General features: G+C 35.6%; 1 protein-coding gene and 2 pseudogenes across 1 annotated transcript; 2 read left to right on the top strand and 1 right to left on the bottom strand.

Annotated features, from left to right (window-relative positions):
- Positions 1 to 1,695: 1,695 nt before the first annotated feature.
- LOC148914818 (uncharacterized) lies at positions 1,696 to 3,560 on the bottom strand (annotated as a pseudogene).
- A 3,831-nt stretch (positions 3,561 to 7,391) lies between these two features.
- LOC103342431 (uncharacterized) lies at positions 7,392 to 11,410 on the top strand. Its single transcript, XM_008246055.3, has 6 exons — positions 7,392 to 7,559; positions 8,809 to 8,863; positions 8,964 to 9,001; positions 9,669 to 9,723; positions 9,824 to 9,873; positions 10,718 to 11,410. The coding sequence occupies exons 1-6, from the start codon at positions 7,428 to 7,430 to the stop codon at positions 11,159 to 11,161; spliced, it is 774 nt and encodes a 257-aa protein (XP_008244277.3). The 5' UTR covers positions 7,392 to 7,427; the 3' UTR covers positions 11,162 to 11,410.
- A 4,118-nt stretch (positions 11,411 to 15,528) lies between these two features.
- LOC103335867 (uncharacterized) lies at positions 15,529 to 16,522 on the top strand (annotated as a pseudogene).
- Positions 16,523 to 21,577: the final 5,055 nt, after the last annotated feature.

Raw genomic sequence — 21,577 nt, 5'->3', positions numbered from 1 at the left:
TTTGACGGTCCGTTCTGACAGTGGGCCCCACTTCGTTTTAACCTTTAAGCTGTTCGAATAAGGGTTTCTCAGTTTGTAACAAAGGGGAAATTGGGTTTAGGGTTCATTGGAGAAGAGGGTTGTTGTCAAAATCTGAGGGTTCCTTCGATTTTGGGAGAAATTGGAGAAGAAATCATTCTTTGTAAAACTCTGAGGTGGAGTTTGAAATTGGAAGATTGTGGAGTAGAAGATTTGGGATGATAGAAACAGGAGAGAAGCAAGGAGAAGGAGGGCATGGCCAATGGTGTCATTGTGGGAAGTTAGCACGGATGCAGACTTCTTGGACCAGTTCAAACCCAGGGCGAAGATTTCTAGTCTGCCCAAAGTCAAAGGTAAGCATGTTTAAGATAAAATTTTCAGTCATTATTTTGGGCATCACAAATTGATAGAGTTGTTAGTGATGAAATTGTCAGTGATTGATGAAATTTTCAGTCATTTTACCACCCAAATTTTCAGTCATTGTTCTTGGTTGATACAGGGAAGGGGAGAAAAAGGATGTAGGTTTTTTCAGTGGTTTGATGTAGAAATGTGTGAGCGTTCAAAATCGTTGATACCTGGTTTGATGAGGAAGATTGATAGGGTGGAGAAGGAAAATGCAAATATTCGAGCAAAGTCAAAAATATTGTGGGCTGCTATGTTGCTTTCGTGGTTGGTGGTGTTTGCCATGAAGATGAACTAGGCACTTTGGCAGTAGTTCATTGGGCATTGTAATTTGATACCTGATGTTAATGTAATGTAAGGCATTTTGGCAGTAGTTAAGCATTTTGGCAGTAGTTAAGCACTTTGGCAGTAGTTTAATGGGCAAATTTAATTTGAGAACAAATGCTAATCTAATGTAAGACACTTTGGCAGTGTAATGTAATGTAATGCTAGTTAAGTTTACTAGATATGTAATTTGTTTAGGGGTTACAAATGGTGACATGAATGGTAAGCTGTTTAGAGGTTACAAATGGTGACATGAATGTAATGCTAGTTAGTTAAGTAATGTAATGCTAGTTAAGTTTGATATGTGATATGAATGGTAAATTGAATGGTAATTTCTTGATGAATGTAGAAGAAGATAACCAAAATTCAGTTTTCCCTAAAAAAGCAGGACCTGCCTTCTTTGCCAAAGTTTATGGTGGATATGTAGCTTTTGGTAACATGCCAAAGTTTACTGGAATCTGGAAAGCAAGAGGCAAAGCCCAAAACTAGCAAAAGCACCTGTCATTATAAGCACAAACCAAAACAGAACAGGTTCCAAAGCAGAACACAAACCAAAACAGTTCCAACCATAACAGTCTTATGAATATATGCACAAACCAAAATAGGTTCCAAAACAGATTCCAACCATAACAACCTTAGGAAATATGCACAAACCAAAACAGGTTCCAAAACAGATTCCAACCATAACAACCTTAGGAAATATGCACAAACCAAAATAGGTTCCAAAATTGGTTCCAACCATAACATACATTAAATATTCAGGTTCCAAAACAAGTCCAACCATAACATACATCAAATATTCAAACCATAACATACATCAAATACTTAGGTTCCAAAACAGGTCCAACCATAACAGGTTCCAAACATAACAACCAACAACCATTAAAGTCTTCCACAACATTCAAGGATGAAAAAAAGGATCTTTGACAAAATGGCTCCTCTGTTGATCTTTCATCCTCTTCCGACGTTGTTGTACTCGAGATAATTTGGCAGGTTCAGGTGTTTGAGATGGCTGGGATTGAAAAGCATCAGCTGCTTGGATGGTTGGGATAGAAAGCAGCAGACTACTTGAGATGCCTGGGATTGAGAAGGCCCTTGGGAAGTGCTTGAGTGTTTCCTTTGCCTTAATTGCATACTCTGTTGTCCGCCACTTTGGTCTCCACCATCTCTCCTTCTTACCTAAAACAATAATTACAAGTTTCCATGATATAAAATTTTGATGAGTGAAAACATAGTTGAAACTGTGGCACTTACTGCAAGTTTGTCCTTGGCAATGTTCCTCTTCCTAGTAGGCTTTATGTTGGGATTTCTAGGTTCCTAATAACCAAAGTCATCAAGTTAGAAACCAAATCAAATACATTTAAATGTAAAGCAATAATTCTAAAAACCACATACCTTACAACTACTTCGATTATGCCCTTCTCCACCGCAATTGGCACACTTTAAAGGGATGCCATACCTAGGAAGCTTATATGGATTAGAAGGAAGTTTAGGTTCTTCAACAGCTTGTTTTCTTGTCTTCTTAGGCCTACCAGGCTGCTTGTGGTATTTCGGAGGGAGTAATGGAGGTAAATTAACCTTCATCCACTGATCTTGGCTAGTCATAGGCATAATCATTGGTTGATAGGCTCTCAAATAAGCCTCTTTCTTGTACACTGCATCACAAAAGTCCTCTGGATTCCCATGAAACTAACTTATTGCAGCACATGCATGCAAACATGGTATTCCATTCAAATCCCAAGCATGGCATGAACAAGAGTGGCCATTCAAATCAACAGCAAAGGTGCGGCCACTATGGTGCATTACTTCAAACTGATTCATGTCCAGCACCTTAGGAATGCACCACTGAGCTTTGCTTTGTTTTTCTCTAATATCTTTCTAATTCTTGGCCCAACTTGTCCATGCCATTTCTCACAGAGAACCCTTCTTCCCGCCATCAACAACATTATATACAACCGAATTCTTTCTAGCATAGTCAGAATAGGCTTGTCTCGGGCATCCATTATGCTACGGTTGAATGCCTCACATAGATTGTTCATAAGCATGTCACACTTGGAATCACTCTTGAAATATGCCCTACTCCAATGCCTAGGATCTTTCTCCATGAGCCAATCATGTGCAGGTTTAGACAACTGCAACATCTTTGTCATCTCTGCATGAAACCATGGCACTGTTGTGGCTCTAGCAATTGCTTCCATTTGATGTTTCAAGGCAAGACCTCTATGTTCCAAATAGAAGTTCCCATATAGATGTTTCAAACAATGTCTATGCTCTGCCTGAGGGAATAGAGCATCCACAGCATCTATTAACCCTTTTTGTTTGTCAGTCATGAATACATAACCATGGCTATTTGTAATTCTGAGATCACCACTCAATAATTCTAAAAACCACAGCCATGTTGAATTGCTCTCAATCTCTACATATGCATAGGCAAGTGGAAACATTCCGTTGTTTGCATCAACTCCCATTGCAGAAAGCACTTGCCCAGGGTGAGGCCCTTTGACATGACACTCATCCAAGCAAACCACAGGCCTACAACCATCTAAAAACCCCTTCTTGCAGGCTGCAAGACAGATGTAAATTCTTTGAAACCGTGGCCTATCACCTTCCATTTCAGATTTAATGATAACTGTACTTCCCACATTCCTGGTTCTTAACTCATGACAATATTCCCACAATACTTCATATTGTTTGCTGTAAGACCCCTCTACAATGTCAACTGCCATGGCTCTTGCTCTGTACACAGTTGCTCTAGATGGTCTGTAACCATAGTCTTGGTGAACTTGCTCTACAAAAGAAGAAGCAGTCCAATTTGGATTGAGCCTTAACTGCCTAGAATATCTTTGACCAACCAGCCAGCAGTAGCATGTATATTTTTAGTCCCCTTGCTACAAACATGTGTAGGATTAAAGGTTTTCACCTGCAGGTAAGTGCTACCACTAACACTTGAAGCATGGATAACAAAAGGACAGCCCTCTTCACATACTGCTCTTATTTTGTTACGGTCATTATGCATAAAAATCAACTCCCTTCCACAATTAATGGAGTATATCCTCACAGCTTTTCTAAACAACTCGGCAGTTGCAAACCTTAAACCTATTTTGAAACTTGGGCTTCCCATATCAATTTCAGGTCTGAAATCTTCACCTTTTGGCATCCTATTCTTCTTCCTTCTTACTTCACCCACTGCATCATCTTCACTTTGTGAACTATTTGGGCAGGTAAGTGTAGGTGACTCTTCTCCATTGTCTGACTCATCATTTTGCTCTGCATTAGGATCATTGTCAAAAATACTATGATCCACATAACCTTCAAACCACTTATCATCATTCTTCAATAATTCAATCTCTTCATCACTCTGTGCATAGTCACTGTCTTCAAAGTCTGGATCACTGCTATCATCATTCTCAGAACAAGAATATTCTTTATCACTGCTATCATTCCCCACTTGGCTTGAAGTTAAGCTCACTACCTTCAAGTACAAAACTACGACTCTGCTATTGCTTTTAGGTACCATGCTCATACAAGCTAAAAGTGTACTATTAGATATTATTTGAATGAGTCTGCTAGTTCCAAACTCTTCACCATAAAAACTCACATCATACCCATCGTCATATCCCAAATCTTTAGCCATTCCAAATAGCTCTAACATGGACATATAGTCAACCTCACAGTAATCAAACCAACTGACTTCACCACCTAAATAAGACCACTGACTGTCCTTTCTATTTTTCACTAGTTTACCTCCATGGAAAAACTTAAATGTGACAACCTCATCAGCATCTTTATCTGCGTAACAGGAACATTCACTTAACAAATGGAAAAAAACACACAAAGAGAAAAGAAGGACCACACAAAGGATAATACAAGGAACACCCAAGGACCACATAAGGTATATTGGGGCCAGCACAGAATAAAAAATATATGAAAGAACAAAAAATTTCCAGCAACACACCACACTAGGAACATGCAAGGACCACACAATGATCACACCAGAACCAGCAGAGTCAAAAAGTATACAAAAAACAAAAACAAAATCCTAACAACAGTTCAATGCACATGCCAAAATCAAGAAAATCGAGTAACAATGGGTCCACTTACATATGGGTTGACAACCTCCAGATTCTCTAAGCACCACCATCTTCGCACCTTCTAGCCTTAAAGTCTAACGCCAACGAATGATTTCTTCTCCAATTTCTCCCAAAATCGAAGGAACCCTCAGATTTTGACAACAACCCTCTTCTCCAATGAACCCTAAACCCAATTTCCCCTTTGTTACAAACTGAGAAACCCTTATTCGAACAGCTTAAAGGTTAAAACGAAGTGGGGCCCACTATTAACGGACCGTCAAAAAATTTGTGGATGGGGTAAATTGAGACGGTTATTTATACGTTGGGGGGTACTTTGAGACGTTTTCCACCACAGGTGGTAATCGAGAAAAACTTAAAAGCACAGGGGACATGTACATAATTAAGCCAAGATTATATCTTAAATTTTGCTAAAGAGTCTGCAATCATATTTGTTTCCTAAAAATTATGGGCAATTATAACGATTTGAAAATCTTAAAGAAGGAAATTAAATTAATTATCAATTTGGGATTGCTGTCACTTTTTTAAAAGCTCCTTTTGCTATATTTTGAAAATAATTAGCTACAAACTAAAATAGCTTCGGGTTTGGTATAAAAATTAGTGTATAACAGTTTGATAAATTTTGGTATAACATTGTTGTAATTTTGGATAATGACAAATGATCATGATATTGAAAGTACTAATCATGTGGAGGTGGCGGTGGTTCAAGTGGTAGTAGTGGTGACGATGTCATTTAAAATAATTTATGATGGTATAACATGAATTGAAAAAATAGTTACCCTTCATTTGGATGGAGGAAAATAACTCGAGATTTAGCTAAAAGTCAGGAATTGAAAAGAAGAAATTGATATTTCCATTGTTTGACAACTTAAACATGGAACTTATTAAATGACGTACGGGAAAAATCATGGAAATTGGGGATCGAAATTCCCGAATTTAATTTCCACCAAAAGAGTCGTCATTTCACAATTCCAATTGAGCAGGAATTTGTTTTCACTGTAATTTTTGTCATTTACAAAATTCAACATATATAAATCCTTGAGATCTCCTTCAATTATATCTTCGAAATGCTAATTTTCAATTTAGGATTGCTGTCACTTTTAAAAAAGCTGCTTCTACTATGTTTTGAAAATAATTAGTTGTAAAGTAAAATAGTTCCACGTTTAGTATAAAAATTAGTGTCAAACAATTTGATAAATTTTAGTATAAAATTGTTGTAATTGTGGATAATGACTAAAATGATCATGATGTTGAAAGTGGTGGTCGTGGAGGTTGAGGTAGTAGCGGTGGTGACGATGTTATTGAAATTTTTTGTTATTAAAAATATATAATTAAATTTCATATATATATATATATATATTAGTTGTAAACTCAATAAGAATAGAATTAGGTTAACATACTATTCCACTTTTGAAAACCACTTCCTGTTACTTCTTGCCTCTATAATTGTGGATTGAAGGACCTGCTAGGAATTTTATTGAGTCTAATGTTGAAGAGCTTTATTTTTTTACTTCTTTTTGGTGAAAAGAGGATAGACTTTGCCAATAAAAAAAAACCAAAAAGCAACACACTTTACGGGCAAAAAACAAACATGGCTGCTAAGCGATTAGAGGAGAGGATTTGCTCAAAGCAAAAGGAAGTCTGGTGGGCCATATTGATTATTAGTTTTTTTCAAAGCTTACTTGGGCTACAGCCCACCATAGCCCTCGCTGTAGTTTCCTCAGTGCCCCTCCCTCTCCTCTCTTCCCCCATTCTCTTCTCTTCCCCCATTTTCAGTGACAAAAGATTTTCATTTTTTGTCTTCGTTTTATTATGATTTTTCTCCACCCATGATAAGTGGTTGTGTCTCAACATCGAATCTCCGCTTTTATTTTAAAAAGTAAATATATTATGTTGATCCCAAAATTTCAAACAAGTGGTAAAAAAAAAAACTTTTTCAAAAGAGAGGATAAAAAGTAGACCAATTAGAACAAATCCAATCATTAAGATCCTAATTAGTTGGAGGTCCCTTAAGTCTTAAAGAAGAAAGTTGATTCTAAAGGTGAAAATGATATAATTAACGCATGATTTGATCATGATGTGCGTAAAATGATAAATTATATAAAATAATTCGTACCATGATTTATATATATAGAAATTATAAATTCCTCTAAAAATTAAATTGCTTAATAATGTATAATAATAGGCTATTTTCTTCCCACCAAAACAACAAGAGGCGGATAATTGCTTTACAAATTGTCAAATCGTTTCATCACGTCTGGTTTCATATAAAACACTACGCGGCTTGTTGAAAATTCTTCACGTCTGGTTTCATATAAAATTACGCGGCTTGTTGAAAATTCTTCGTAATTTCATAAATGTTAGTTCTTATAAAAAATTTAAAAATTAGCCAAAAACTCAGTTAAATATACTCAAAATTTGGTTAATTTTGCCACAAACATGGGTCACGTGGCGGAAGGTCACAGGACAAACGTTTGCACGCACATGCACGGAATCTGCCCTTTTGGCTTAAGACTGGGACTGACACTCCCCACCTTTGGCTCTATAAAAAAAGCCAAGCGAGAGGCTAACAAATCATCCTCCAAGAAAGAAACAATGGAAATGCAGTGGCTAGACCTCGAGTCGGGGAACAAGAATCGTTCGGAGGGAAATTCTTGGACATGGAGAAAAAAAGCCGTCGCCGATCTCGATAAGGTGTCCGAGGCCGACAAGAAGGGTCAAATACAGGTTTCTTTCTCTCTCTCTCTCAGCTTATGCAGTTTTTACGTTTATAGAGGTTTTGCTGGCCTGATTGTTTGGTTACCGAGAAAAAAAGGGTAGGAAAACAAAAGATATTAAAACGATTTTCAGCATTTTAATTTGAGTAATTAGAACTCACAAAATGGAAGAAAGAAAGACAAGCGTTACTCGTGGGTCGTCCCACGTTTGTTCTCAATTTCTTTATTGTAGTTATGTTTTTCGATCGCCGTCCGTTTTGAGAGCTCGTGGTATTGATGCCCCCACGCCAGCTGGGACTCACGTTCGACCGACTACCTTGTGTGTACTGTTGTATTGATGGGCTCCTCTACACCGTTGAGATAGGAAAATCATCAGCGTGCATTACTGAAACAAAAAATGTGAGGTTTGAAATTTTGATTTTATGGTATAATACTAGGGTCATGCTAAAGAATTGAGGACTCTTTGATTTATTGCGTGATAATAAAGCTCGCTCTTTTGCTTCTTCTAAGTTCTTGAGATTCTAAATTTTCGATCGTAGTTGAGCTAGAAGACTTCTCTCTTATTTGTACTTCCTTAGAAATTCTTGTCTTGTACAGGAAAATATCTTCAAAGAATGTAGCATCTCTTGCTTCCATAACTGTGTTGTTTGCAACCTCCTTTACTTCAGAGTTAATCACCAGGAATCCTATATATACTAGGATTCATGATTTTTTTTACTCAGGGCCTGAAAATCTTGTTGGTCCTACTGTCTTTTGAAATCCCATTACTCCACCAAATGATCATGATAGTTGTTGAAATCCCATAATATACTATTTCAAACCCAGAAGATTATTTTGATCAAAACAAACAAAATTGAAAAATAGGCTTTTGAATTCTCCCTTTAGAAATAAAGCAAAGTTTTAGTTCGTAACATTTGGGCTCCATTTAGTTCTGTAAATGTTTGTGTTTTCAGACCTGCAACAACTTTTAATACCTTGTATATATTGAATGCTGAGATGCATTGAGACTAGTTCAAATCTGATGTAATAACTGATAATAGGACAAGATCTTATTTGAGGACCGTACAGGAGAAACAACTGCATATATGCTTGCAGATGCACAAATGTGGTTGCAAGCTATATATGTTTGAATATAGCTGGTGGTACTCTGTTATTTTCAGTTGAAGACTTTATTTGTGAACTTTTACTGCTGCTGTAGTTCTGGGGGACTATGATTGTCATCAGTTTTTTTACTTTGTTATTCTTCTTTGTTTTACCAGGAAGAGATTCGAGTTGTTGTGTACGTTCAAATAGCAGCGCTGCGGTTTATTGATGGTATCATCTTTAAGCTTATAGGCCAAGTAAAAGTTCATTTTGTGTGTGCTTATGTCATGTATTCATTCCTTCTCTGTCTTTGTTATGTGATCTTATGAAGCTGGAGCTGGTGATCGATCCAATGAAAAGCGAGGACAGGTTTGAAATATATATATATATATATATATATATATATATTAGCTCCGACTTCCAACTTCCAAGTGAAATTTGCTAAATTATATTAATGCTGAAAGTGAAAGATACTTCAAAATAGTATCTTATGGGCCTGAAAAACTTAATTTTAATTTTGATTTTATGGTATAATACTAGGGTCATGCTAAAGAATTGAGGATTGATATATTGCGTGATAATTAACCCGAAAGATTATTTTGATCAAAACAAACATAATTGAAAAATAGGCTTTTGAATTCTTCCTTTAGAAATAAAGCAAAGTTTTAGTTCGTAACATTTGGGCTCCATTTAGTTATATCAATTGTTTGTTAATAGTTCTGTAAATGTTTGTGTTTTCAGACCTGCAACAACTTTTAATACCTTGTATATATTGAATGCTGAGATGCATTGAGAGTGGTTCAAATCTGATGTAATAACTGATAATGGGATGAGGACTGTACAAGAGAAACAACTGCATATAGGCATGCAGATGCACAAATGTGGTTGCAAGCTATATATGTTTGAATATAGCTGGTGGTTACTCTGTTATTTTCAGTTGAAGACTTTATTTGTGAACTTTTACTGCTGCTATAGTTCTGGGGGACTATGATTGTCATCAGTTTTTTTACTTTGTTATTCATCTTTGTTTTACCAGGAAGAGATTCGAGTTCTTATGTACGTTCAAATAGCAGCACTGCAGTTTATTGATGGTATCATCTTTAAGCTTATAGGCCAAGTAAAAGTTCATTATGTGTGTGCTTATGTCATGTATTCATTCCTTCTCTGTCTTTGTTATGTGATCTTATGAAGCTGGAGCTGGTGATCGATCCAATGAAAAGAAGAAGAAGCTTCAAATCCAGGTCTCTCTCTCTCTCTCTCAGCTTATGCAGTTTTTACGTTTTTGTTTTCATTTCGTTAAAAAAATAGGAACACACCCCCGTTTAAGATCTAGAACTGGTGTAACGTGGTGGTTTTAGAGGTTTTGCTGGCCTGATTGTTTGGTTACGGAGAAAAAAAGGGTTGGATAGCAAAAGAAATTAAAACAATTTTCAGCATTTTAATTTGAGTAATTTGGACTGCTAAAAATTCAGTGATCGCTAATCGTAGGTTGCAAATTAGATCGTCATTTTCTACTGAATGGATGATATTTATTTTGATGAGCATTTTGGATTAGAACTCACAAAATGAAAGAGAGAAAGACAAGGAGTTTTTTCTTTCCTTGATTTTCTCTGCTGCCAAACAAGCAGGCGGCTAGGGATTTGTTTCGGCTTACAATGCGCTACGTGTGGGTGGTCCCACTTTTGTTCTCAATTTCTTTATATATTTTTTTCTAGTAACTTAATGTAGCCCAAGAGGATTGGTCAACGTTCACCACAGCAGGCAGTTGTGCTTATATAAATCAGTTTGTCAACGTAGGCTTAGCCCAAAGGTACCCTGTTTCCACTTCGTTGATTTCTTGTTTTTGGTTTTGGAATGATGTTGTAATTTTCTTTAAAGCACGTCTGTCAATTATCCAAGCTGTAGGAATTGATCGAGTATCCAAGCTATTGTACAATTTTCTTTTCTTTCTTATTTTTCTAGAATAAGCTGGTGTACAAGATTGTTGACTTTAACTGAATGAATTCCTTCCTAACCATGAACCAACGTTTATTTATTACAAGATATCTATGAACTTTTATGACGTAATACTAGTTTCTTTTGTAGGCAACTTCGGGAGAGTGGGGGTTCTTAGTCACCGGCCTCTGCCTAGAGATTTTGTCACTTGCTTTTGATCAGGCTTCCTCCCCAAGCCAGCCCCTATATGCACTGTTTGCTATGATATTCGCTATTGCAGCTGTACTCGTCTGCATCTGGGAGCTCATTTACAAGGGTAGAAAGGAAAGAGTTGTATTGAGGCCGTGGGGACGGTTGTGGTGGTTCTATCATCCACATCCCCAGCATGGGCTTTTTGGTACTGTTCTGGACTTTATGGGAATTTTTGGGGGAATTGCCCAGTGTATTTGCTCGATTGTTCAATTCGCTTGCTTCCTTCTGCATGCTGATAATCCTATCAAAGTATCCCTTTGGCCTGCCATCTTTCTTATATGCTTAATTGCTAAAAGATTAAATGATAATCCAAATGAGATCTGTGATGAACGCGGAGATTGAACAAAGACTAATTGGTGAAGACGGTGAAAGCACAAAGAGGTACTTCAAATTGCCAATTTGCTCAATTGATGGTGGTGTATTTCAAGTGTACAGATTATCTTATTTTCATTTTCAACTTTTAGAGGGGTGTATTCAATTAAGATTTTAGAATAGTTTAAAAGTTTGGGTGTATTCAATTCAGATTTTATTTTAAAAGAGTTTGTAAAAGTTTGGGTGTATTCAATTCAGATTTTAAAAGAGTTTGTAAAAGTTTGGGTGTATTCAATTCATATTTCAATTGATATTAAAAAAATGCATCGAAATCTAAGTGTATTTAGTTAGGACTTTTTAAAAGTCAAACAAAATTTAGGTGTATTCAAAAAATAATTTAATTTGAAGGAATTAATAAGTTGCCCGATTTCGTTAGAAAATAAAGTGGCAAGTATAAATACAAAAGGCTTTGACAAATCTTATGTGAATCCTAGAAACTTTGAATGTGCTCTACGCTTTCCAGTCCTTGAATGTGTGTGCTTGTCAAGTGGATGTAAAAAATCTCCTCTTTTTCTACGCTTTCTACGCTTTCCCGTGCTTGAATAATTGTTGTTGCTATACATCATCATATATCCAAGCAATTGTGGTTATTTGTATTCGATGCACATCATGTATGAATAGTTGAATAGTTATTGTTGCCGTCATATATCCAAGCAATTGTTGTTTCTACTTTTCCGTCATATATCCAAGCAATTGCACATCTTGTATTCGATGCACATCATATAACATGTGTGCTTGTCAAGGTTTGCTGTTATTATTATTTTTTATTGGTTGCTGTTATTATTAATTTTTTGTTTTTAGTTGCTGTTATTTTATTTTATTTTAATTTTTTGTTTCTATGCATCATATCATATAGATGATAGCCCTCTTCATCGATCTATGTTCATCCTTCTTTTTTTTTTTTTGGTTTTGTTTTTGTTTTTGTTTGTACAATATCTATGTATATCTAGTCCATGCCAAAACAAAAAGGAAAAAATTATCTTCATATATAATTTTTTTTCTTATGAACTAATTAAAGATTGCATGTATTATCTAGTAACATTATAAATGAGAGATTCACAACAAGGAAAAGGAAAAACATCTGTGAGAATCCTTATCCTTAAAAGTGTTAATATTTTATTTTTTAGTAAGTATTAAATTATAATTATAATTATTTATGGAAGTCTATGCTTTATTTGCTTCACTTAATGCAAATTCAAATGATGTTCTTAAACAATTGCTTTTAAATAGCATCTCGTTTATTTGCTTCACGTAATTTACTTATCCTATATAGTTATTTTGAACTCTTTCTTCTATCTAAATTTAAAAATAAATAAATAAATAAAATAAAATAATTCATGCATAAGAGTTATTTTACACTCCACGTAGTTAGCATTTGTGCAAATTTTCACTATTAGTTCATGATCTTGTTAGAGTTGGGCAATAGAAAACGTAACCTTTTGCATGCAACACCTCTTAACTTTAATTGTTATAGTTGGCAAGTTTACATTGCATTGCATATTAGCTAAGCAAACGTGGAACTCATTTACACTTGCTTGCTGCACACTAAGGCTCACATCTGTCTTTGTGACTAAGCAACTTAACCATGAGCTATTATGATTTTAGAAATAGTTATCCACAGCTGAAGCAAATCAACATGCAGCCAATGAAAGTATAGGATAGTTGCCGCCTCTGTTTAGTATAAATAGGACCCTTCACTACTAATCGTCATGCATAGTTGTGCATGAGAAGAGAAAAAGAAATCGAAAGAGGAGAAAGTGAGAAAGAAAAGAAGATAGAGAGGAAGACTAAGTTTGTGAAGGTGGTAGAAATTTGGGAAAACACATTATATTTCTAGCAAAAGCTTTGGTATCAAGGTAGGGGTTTCTTGGGGGCCTTTTTCAGGGATTGATCTAATTAAATTTTGTGAGCATTATATTATGCGTGGTACTTGTATTGGGTGTTTATGTAATCTTAACTATTTGAATAATGTGGGCATGATTATATGTACATTGGTAATATTTGAATAATTACATTGTTTTTATATGTGAACTATATAACGTCATGTAAATTATTTGGAGTTCTTGGGTTGAGAAAATAATGGTGGAAAAGAGGGTAATGGAAATGGTCTTTTGTGTAGTTGAGTCTAACTCTTGGCAGTTACCAGGTCTCAGGGATCCCACAGTGCACATGATTTTTATTGGGTGATTCGGAACTGGCGAAAGGGAGTTAGACAAGATGATTAACAAAAGGGGAATTATGAGATGATTGAAATGGGTGCTAGTTCATATAAATGGGCATTCGGGACCAAGTGGTAAAAGCATGGTATGGGACGTGCAGGTCTGCTTGTCCAGTTATATGAATTAACGGGATTTAGATGAAGAGCATTCATGCATTGTTACTAATAATGTGAAATTTGGCTGCTTGATTATTCGTCACTTAATTTAATTATATCAATTTATTGTGAAAAGGTTTATGTCCCTACTGAGCTGTGGTTTCGCTCACCCTAATAGATTTTGCAGGTACCGAACCTGAAATCTAGAGCTTGTGATGATTTTTGGCATGTCTATAGAATGTAACATAGCTTGTGGTTGAATAATGAGCTACTCTTTAAGTGAACTCTCGAGTAGTTCTAACTTGTAAAATAATGTAAAAATTTTATGGTTTCAAATGTTATCGTTTCCGCGTTTCTGTTGAATATTTTATATGAAATATCTATTTTATTTATTTAAATGTCTTCTTCACATTTTAGTTATAGTTTTTATTAAATTCTATAATTAAAGTGTGAATCACGTCTTAACCCAAGGTTTTGTAAATCCGAGGGTTGGGTGTGACAAGTTGGTATCAGAGCATAGTTTTACGATTTCATTAAATTGTTTTGTTATTCACTGACCTGTTAAATTATTGTTTAGGATGCAACCCGATCAGAGTAATGATACATGGGGAGGGTTCCAAATGGGACCCGAAGGCCTTATCCCAATAGATGAAGAAGTATACCATAGCCGTCTACGTAACCAAGCCTATGTGGACGTCGTTAATGAAGTTGTAGAGATAGGGTATAGAAGGATGTTTTATACACCAGAAATGCAAAGACTTGTTGTTAGACATTGATTGCAGGCCAATAGCATAAGGAGTCAATATCAGTTGAATATTGAAGCACACTCTTACAACCAGGTATTAGAAGATGCTGCAATTATTGCTGCTGATATGTGGCCACCACCATGAATAGACTTACCTTATGTTCCAGAACCACAGGACTTAAACTTACCCCTTGTGCCAGACCCAGGAGATGAAGCCTATTTGGAACTTCTGGACCTTGATGCTTTATCTGCTGAATCTGTTGCGTCATCTGCTCCAGTAGTTATCATTGAACAACAAAATCCTAGTCCAACTATCATCAATATAAGTTCTGATGATGAAAATGAATATCCCGAGCCCATTATCCCTCCTGTTGAAGTTATAGATATTAGTTCTGATGATGAATAGATTCTCTCAGAAGTTTGACTAATAAGATAGTGTAAGTCTAACAAGTTGATTTTGGTATGTATAGTTTTTGGTAAGCAGCCTTATGAAGGGTTTTAAATAGAAAGTTCCTTGTAATATAGGTTTGTGACTATTTTGTTAAAATAGGTTTGTAACAACTTATAAATGTTTAATGAGCATGTTTGATTTTCTGTAATATTTCTTTTTTTTCATATAATTTATCAATTTTATATATATAGGTATGTTTTTCTTTCTGATTTCTATTGACATGATTAATTGCATAAAAAGTTGCCATGAATTAATTAATTGTCAATTTCATTTTTCATAATATGTGTTACTTCAAACAATTATTTTTGTGTCATGCCAGTATTTTTGATCTTGATATATTGAGTGATTTAACTCAGTTATGTGCAATTCATCAGCTTACACACTAGCAATTCTTTTTACTGTATCATATAGGTTTGCATTTAACTTACAAAGACTAGTGGCAGTTTTTAGTTTTGTTAGATTCTATTAAAATCTTGTGTACATTTCAGCATAGTTTGGAGTTTTCATAAATATAGCATGCAACATTCTCATACTTCGTATTGTGAATGTGTTAAGGTGCTTGTTATTATTTTGATATAGTCTATTCATGTTATACTTGATTGCTAACGCGTATAGCATTTAGTCATTTTATTTAGTTTACTTGACTCTTCGATTCACTAATCTATTTATATCCATACTAAATTTTGTTAGCATCAACATTTTTTTATTGGTATCTGTCATTATGTGTCTTACATTGTGCATATAACAAATATGCTTATTTTAATATTATATATATATATATATTTTAATCTTGTGGAATTATTTGGTATCAAGGTTTAACTACTAAGATGACTGGAGTAGAAGGACAAAATGAGAATGATGTGAGTGATAGTATGAGAATAATGTTAGCCATTCAAGATATGGCATCTGCTATTCGTGAGACAAATCAACAGAACCACGAACCCCATCAGGAAACTCAACATGATCAAATAATGAGGATTCAAGGAGAATTTCGTAAGACACGACCACCTGTGTTCAAGGGTGATCCAAACCCTATGGCAGCAGAAGAATGGTTAAGACAAATAAAGAGAAAGATGAATGAACAAAGAGTTCCTAGGAAACCTGAAAGTGACCATTGCTTCTACCTATTTGGAAGGACAAACTTATCATTGGTGGGAATCTGTCTTGGCTATGCCTGATGTTGAGGTTGCAACTTGGATTGTCTTTGAGACAATGTTTCTGGAGAAATATTTTCCTGAAACTATGAAAACCATGAAGGTACGTGAGTTCACTAATCTTTATCAAGGTGATATGACTGTGGGACAATATCAAGCTAAGTTTGAAGAACTTATGCGTTTTGCTCCTTACATGATTCCTGATGAGTCTGCAAAAGCAAAGAAATTTGAAGAAGGGTTGAGACTAGAAGTCAAGGAGAAAGTAGAACTTTTTAAATTGAAAAAGTATGCTGAAGTTGTTGATCGTGCCTTAATGGCCGAACAAAGGATACCTAGTTCTAAGAGAGTTTTTGAACCTAAGAATCCTAACGGGGGACAAAGTAACAAACGCCAAAGATTTTTTCCCTCTCGTTCTCGATATCAAAATCCAAGATCATTTGAGGCAACTCAAAACTCAGGATTTTGTTATCATTGTCGACAGATAGGACATTACCGGAGGGATTTTCCCCAGCTACAATCATATCAGATACCTGTTGCTCCACAACCACAACCACAGTTTCGTGCACCACAACAACAATTTCAAGCCCCACAAACACAGTACCGTGCTCCGTACCAAGCCCCATATCAAGATTCACTGAATCAGTTTATAGGTCCTGTTAATCAATAGACACAACGTCCAAGGGGACAACCTACACAACAAAGGCCTAGGGCACCAGGAACAGCAAAGAGGTCAGAACAACTCACTCAAGGACGAGTATATGCTGTTGGACAAGTGACAGAGCCGAATGAACCTACTGTGGTGGAAGGTACATTTCTAGTTTTTAACTCGTGGGCTAGAATATTGTTTGACCCCGATTCTACAAATTCATTCATATCCGTATCATTTGCATCTATTCTTGGAATAGAATATGAATTTATGAAATCATCCTCGTTGATGATTGGATCTCCATTGGGTAAATGTGTTGAAGTTAATAAGTTGTGTAAATCCTACCCAATAGAGATATCAAATCATAAACTTGTTGTTGACCTGATGATATTGGAATTCATGTTGTATGATATAATATTAGGAATGGACTTACTTACCCAATTTAAAGCTATTCTTGATTGCGGTAAAAAGATGGTGACTATGACTGTCAGTGAGGGGAAAACATTCAGTTTTTATGGAAATAGGAATAGTTGCAAGCCTGAATCAATCTTGGATAATAAAAATTGCAATTATTTGAGATTGATTGCTCACATGGCCAATAAGGATCTGGGTGATCCGAAATTTGAGCTATTCCTATAGTAAAGAATTTCAGTGATATTTTCCCAGAAGATTTATCTGGATTACCCCCAGAACGTGAAGTGGAGTTTTCTATAGATATCTATCCTGGCACATCACCTATCTCTATACCTCCACATCGAATGGCACCAGCAGAGTTGAAAGAACTCAAAATACAACTTCAAGAACTTGAAAGAAAAGGTTTCATTCGTCCTAGTACTTCACCATGGGGTTTTCCTGCACTTTTTGTGAAGAAAAGTGATCAAAGTCTGAGGATGTGTATTGACTATCGTCAACTGAATAGAATCACCATTAAGAATAAGTACCCTTTACCTAGGATTGATGACCTGTTTGATCAACTGCAAGGTTCCCGATACTTCTCAAAGATTGATCTTCACTCTGGTTATCACCAATTACGAGTAAAAGCAGAAGATGTATCGAAAACTGCATTTCGAACGCGATATGGACATTATGAATTCCTAGTAATGCCTTTTGGGTTGACAGATGCTCCGGCAATTTTCATGGATTTAATGAATCGAGTTTTTCGACCTTATCTGGATCAATTTGTGATTGTATTCATTGATGATATTCTCATTTATTCATCATCTCAAGAAGAGCATGAACAACACTTGTCAATTGTTCTACAGGCATTGAGAGAACACAAGTTATTTGCCAAGCTAAGTAAGTGTGAATTTTGGTTAACAGAAGTGAAATTTTTAGGACATGTTATTTCAAAAGAAGGCATTGCCGTGGATTCTGCAAAAGTAGAAGCAATGTTGAATTGGAGACAGCCGAAAAATGTTCACGAGATTCGAAGTTTTCTTGGTTTGGCTGGCTATTATAGGAAATTTATCAAGGATTTTTCTCAGATAGCTAATCCAATGACCAAATTGACACAAAAGGGAGTTAAGTTTATTTGGGATGATAAATGTGAGGAAGCATTTCAAGAGTTAAAAACTCGATTAACATCAGCTCCTGTGTTAATTATACCAGAAAGAGGTGTAAGTTATATAGTGTATACTGATGCATCATTGCATGGTTTAGGATGTGTTTTGATGCAATCTGACAGAGTTGTTGCTTATGCTTCTCGTCAATTGAAATCACATGAGAAAAATTACCCGACACACGATCTAGAACTGGCAGCTATTGTTCATGCATTGAAAGTGTGGAGACATTATCTATATGGAGAGCATTTTGAACTCTACTCAGATCATAAGAGTTTGAAGTACTTATTCACTCAGAAGGAGTTGAATTTAAGACAAAGGCGTTGGATGGAATATCTAGAAGACTATGACTTTGATTTACATTATCATCCAGGAAAAGCTAATGTGGTCGCAGATGATTTAAGTCGAAATCCTCAAAAAGTCATAGCCAGTTTATATGATCAAAGGTGGAAAATGGTATAATCTCTCTATGATTTTGACTTGTATGTAGGTATGCACCAGGATCATGCATATCTATGTAATTTAGTAACTCACCCCACTTTGATTGGAAAAATAATTGAGGCACAAGAATCTGATTCTATGTCTCAAGACATTCGAACTAAGATTTCAACTGGAGAGACACCAGATGGATGGAATGTCCACGCAGACGGTGGATTAAGATATTTGGATAGATTGTATGTACCAGAAATTTCTGATCTGAGAAAAGAAGTTTTGAAAGAAGGACATCATTCATTCTATACAATTCATTCTGAAGGAACGAAGATGTATCTTGACCTGAAACGTAACTTTTGGTGGAATGGTATGAAAAGAGATATAGAAAAATTTGTAGCAAAGTGTCTCACATGTCAGCAAGTGAAAGCTGAACATCAGAAACCGTCAGGTTCATTACAGCCATTACCAGTAGCAGAGTGGAAATGGGATCATATAACCATGGATTTTGTTACAGGTTTACCTAGGTCTCCAAAGGGACGAGATGCAATATGGGTTATAGTAGATCGTTTTACCAAATCAGCACATTTTTTACCAGTTAAAACAACAGAGTCCACTGAAAACCTTGGAAAGCTTTACGTTCGAGAGATAGTAAGATTACATGGGATTCTTGTTTCGATTGTTTCAGATAGAGATTCCAAGTTTACTTCCAAATTTTGGGGAAGTTTACAGAAAGCATTAGGGTACGCAACTAAATTTTAGTACTGCTTTTCATCCCCAAACTGATGGACAATCAGAGAGAACCATTCAAATTTTAGAGGACATGTTGAGAGCATGTATTCTAGATTTTGGAGGAAGTTGGGAAGATCATTTGGTATTGGCAGAATTCGCCTACAACAACAGTTATCAATCTAGTATTCAAATGGCACCTTATGAAGCTTTATGTGGAAGACGTTGTCGGTCACCTGTATGTTGGACTGAAATAGGAGAAACTGTGTTGTTAGGACCTGATTTGGTACAAGAGACAACTGCAAAGATTAAAGTTATCAAACAACGTCTCTTAACTGCTCAAAGTCGACAAAAGAATTACGCTGACCAAAGAAGGAAACCATTAAGCATTTATGTGGGGGATTATGTATTTCTTAAAGTCTCACCACGAAGAGGAGTAAAAAGGTTTGGAAAGACTGGAAAATTAGCACCAAGGTTTATTGGACCATTTGAAATCTTGGAAAGGATTGGTGAAGTAGCTTATAAGTTAGCATTACCACCTCAACTTTCGAATATACATAAAGTTTTTCATGTTTCTATGCTTCGAAAGTATGAACCTGATCCAACCCATGTTCTAGATTGGGGAGAGCTCAATTTAGATGAAGAACTGTCATTTGAGGAAAGACCAATACAAATTTTGGATCATAAGGAACAAGTGTTACGTACGAAAATAATATCATTGGTTAAAGTTCTTTGGTTACATGGGAATACAGAAGAAGCTACATGGGAATTAGAAACTGAAATACGTAAGAAGTATCCAGAATTGTTCTCTGATTCCAGTAAGTTTTAAATTTCGAGGACGAAATTTCTTTAAGGGGGATAGATTGTGAGAATCCTTATTCTTAAAAGTGTTAATATTTTATTTTTTAGTAAGTATTAAATTATAATTATAATTATTTATGGAAGTCTATGTTTTATTTGCTTCACTTAATGCAAATTCAAATGATGTTCTTAAACAATTGCTTTTAAATAGCATCTCGTTTATTTGCTTCACGTAATTTACTTATCCTATATAGTTATTTTGAACTCTTTCTTCTATCTAAATTTAAAAATAAATAAATAAATAAAATAAAATAATTCATGCATAAGAGTTATTTTACACTCCACATACGTAGTTAGCATTTGTGCAAATTTTCACTATTAGTTCATGATCTTGTTATAGTTGGGCAATAGAAAACGTAACCTTTTGCATGCAACACCTCTTAACTTTAATTGTTATAGTTGGCAAGTTTACATTGCATTGCATATTAGCTAAGCAAACGTGGAACTCATTTACACTTGCTTACTGCACACTAAGGCTCACATCTGTCTTTGTGACTAAGCAACTTAACCATGAGCTGTTATGATTTTAGAAATAGTTATCCACAGCTGAAGCAAATCAACATGCAGCCAATGAAAGTATAGGATAGTTGCCGCCTCTGTTTAGTATAAATAGGACCCTTCACTACTAATCATCATGCATAGTTGTGCATGAGAAGAGAAAAAGAAATCGAAAGAGGAGAAAGTGAGAAAGAAAAGAAGATAGAGAGGAAGACTAAGTTTGTGAAGGTGGTAGAAATTTGGGAAAACACATTACATTTCTAGCAAAAGCTTTGGTATCAAGGTAGGGGTTTCTTGGGGGCCTTTTTCAGGGATTGATCTAATTAAATTTTGTGAGCATTATATTATGCGTGGTACTTGTATTGGGTGTTTACGTAATCTTAACTATTTGAATAATGTGGGCATGATTATATGTACATTGGTAATATTTAAATAATTACATTGTTTTTATATGTGAACTATATAATGTCATGTAAATTATTTGGAGTTCTTGGGTTGAGAAAATAATGGTGGAAAAGAGGGTAATGGAAATGGTCTTTTGTGTAGTTGAGTCTAACTCTTGGCAGGTACCAGTGTCTCGGGATCCCACAGTGCACATGATTTTTATTGGGTGATTCGGGACTGGCGAAAGGGAGTTAGACAAGATGACTAACAAAAGGGGAATTATGGGATGATTGAAATGGGTGCTAGTTCATATAAATGGGCATTCGGGACCAAGTGGTAAAAGCATGGTATGGGACGTGCAGGTCTGCTTGTCCAGTTATATGAATTAACGGGATTTAGATGAAGAGCATTCATGCATTGTTACTAATAATGTGAAATTTGGCTGCTTGATTATTCGTCACTTAATTTAATTATATCAATTTATTGTGAAAAGGTTTATGTCCCTACTGAGCTGTGGTTTCGCTCACCCCCTAATAGATTTTGCAGGTACCGAACCTGAAATCTAGAGCTTGTGATGATTTTTGGCATGTCTATAGAATGTAACATAGCTTGTGGT

This window comes from Prunus mume, linkage group LG8 (genome assembly GCF_029339155.1).
Source record: "Prunus mume cultivar Tortuosa linkage group LG8, ASM2933915v1, whole genome shotgun sequence".
NCBI lineage: Eukaryota > Viridiplantae > Streptophyta > Magnoliopsida > Rosales > Rosaceae > Prunus > Prunus mume.
Note: the sequence above shows the minus strand (reverse complement) of the source record. Positions and strands in the feature narration are given on the sequence as shown.

Excerpts from the sequence above, each read along its gene's own strand:
- LOC103342431 (XM_008246055.3), top strand. The coding sequence starts at position 7,428 with ATGGAAATGCAGTGGCTAGACCTCGAGTCGGGGAACAAGAATCGTTCG. Across the intron at positions 7,560-8,808 it reads ACAAGAAGGGTCAAATACAG|GAAGAGATTCGAGTTGTTGT; the intron begins GTTTCTTTCTCT and ends TTGTTTTACCAG. Across the intron at positions 8,864-8,963 it reads AGCGCTGCGGTTTATTGATG|CTGGAGCTGGTGATCGATCC; the intron begins GTATCATCTTTA and ends GATCTTATGAAG.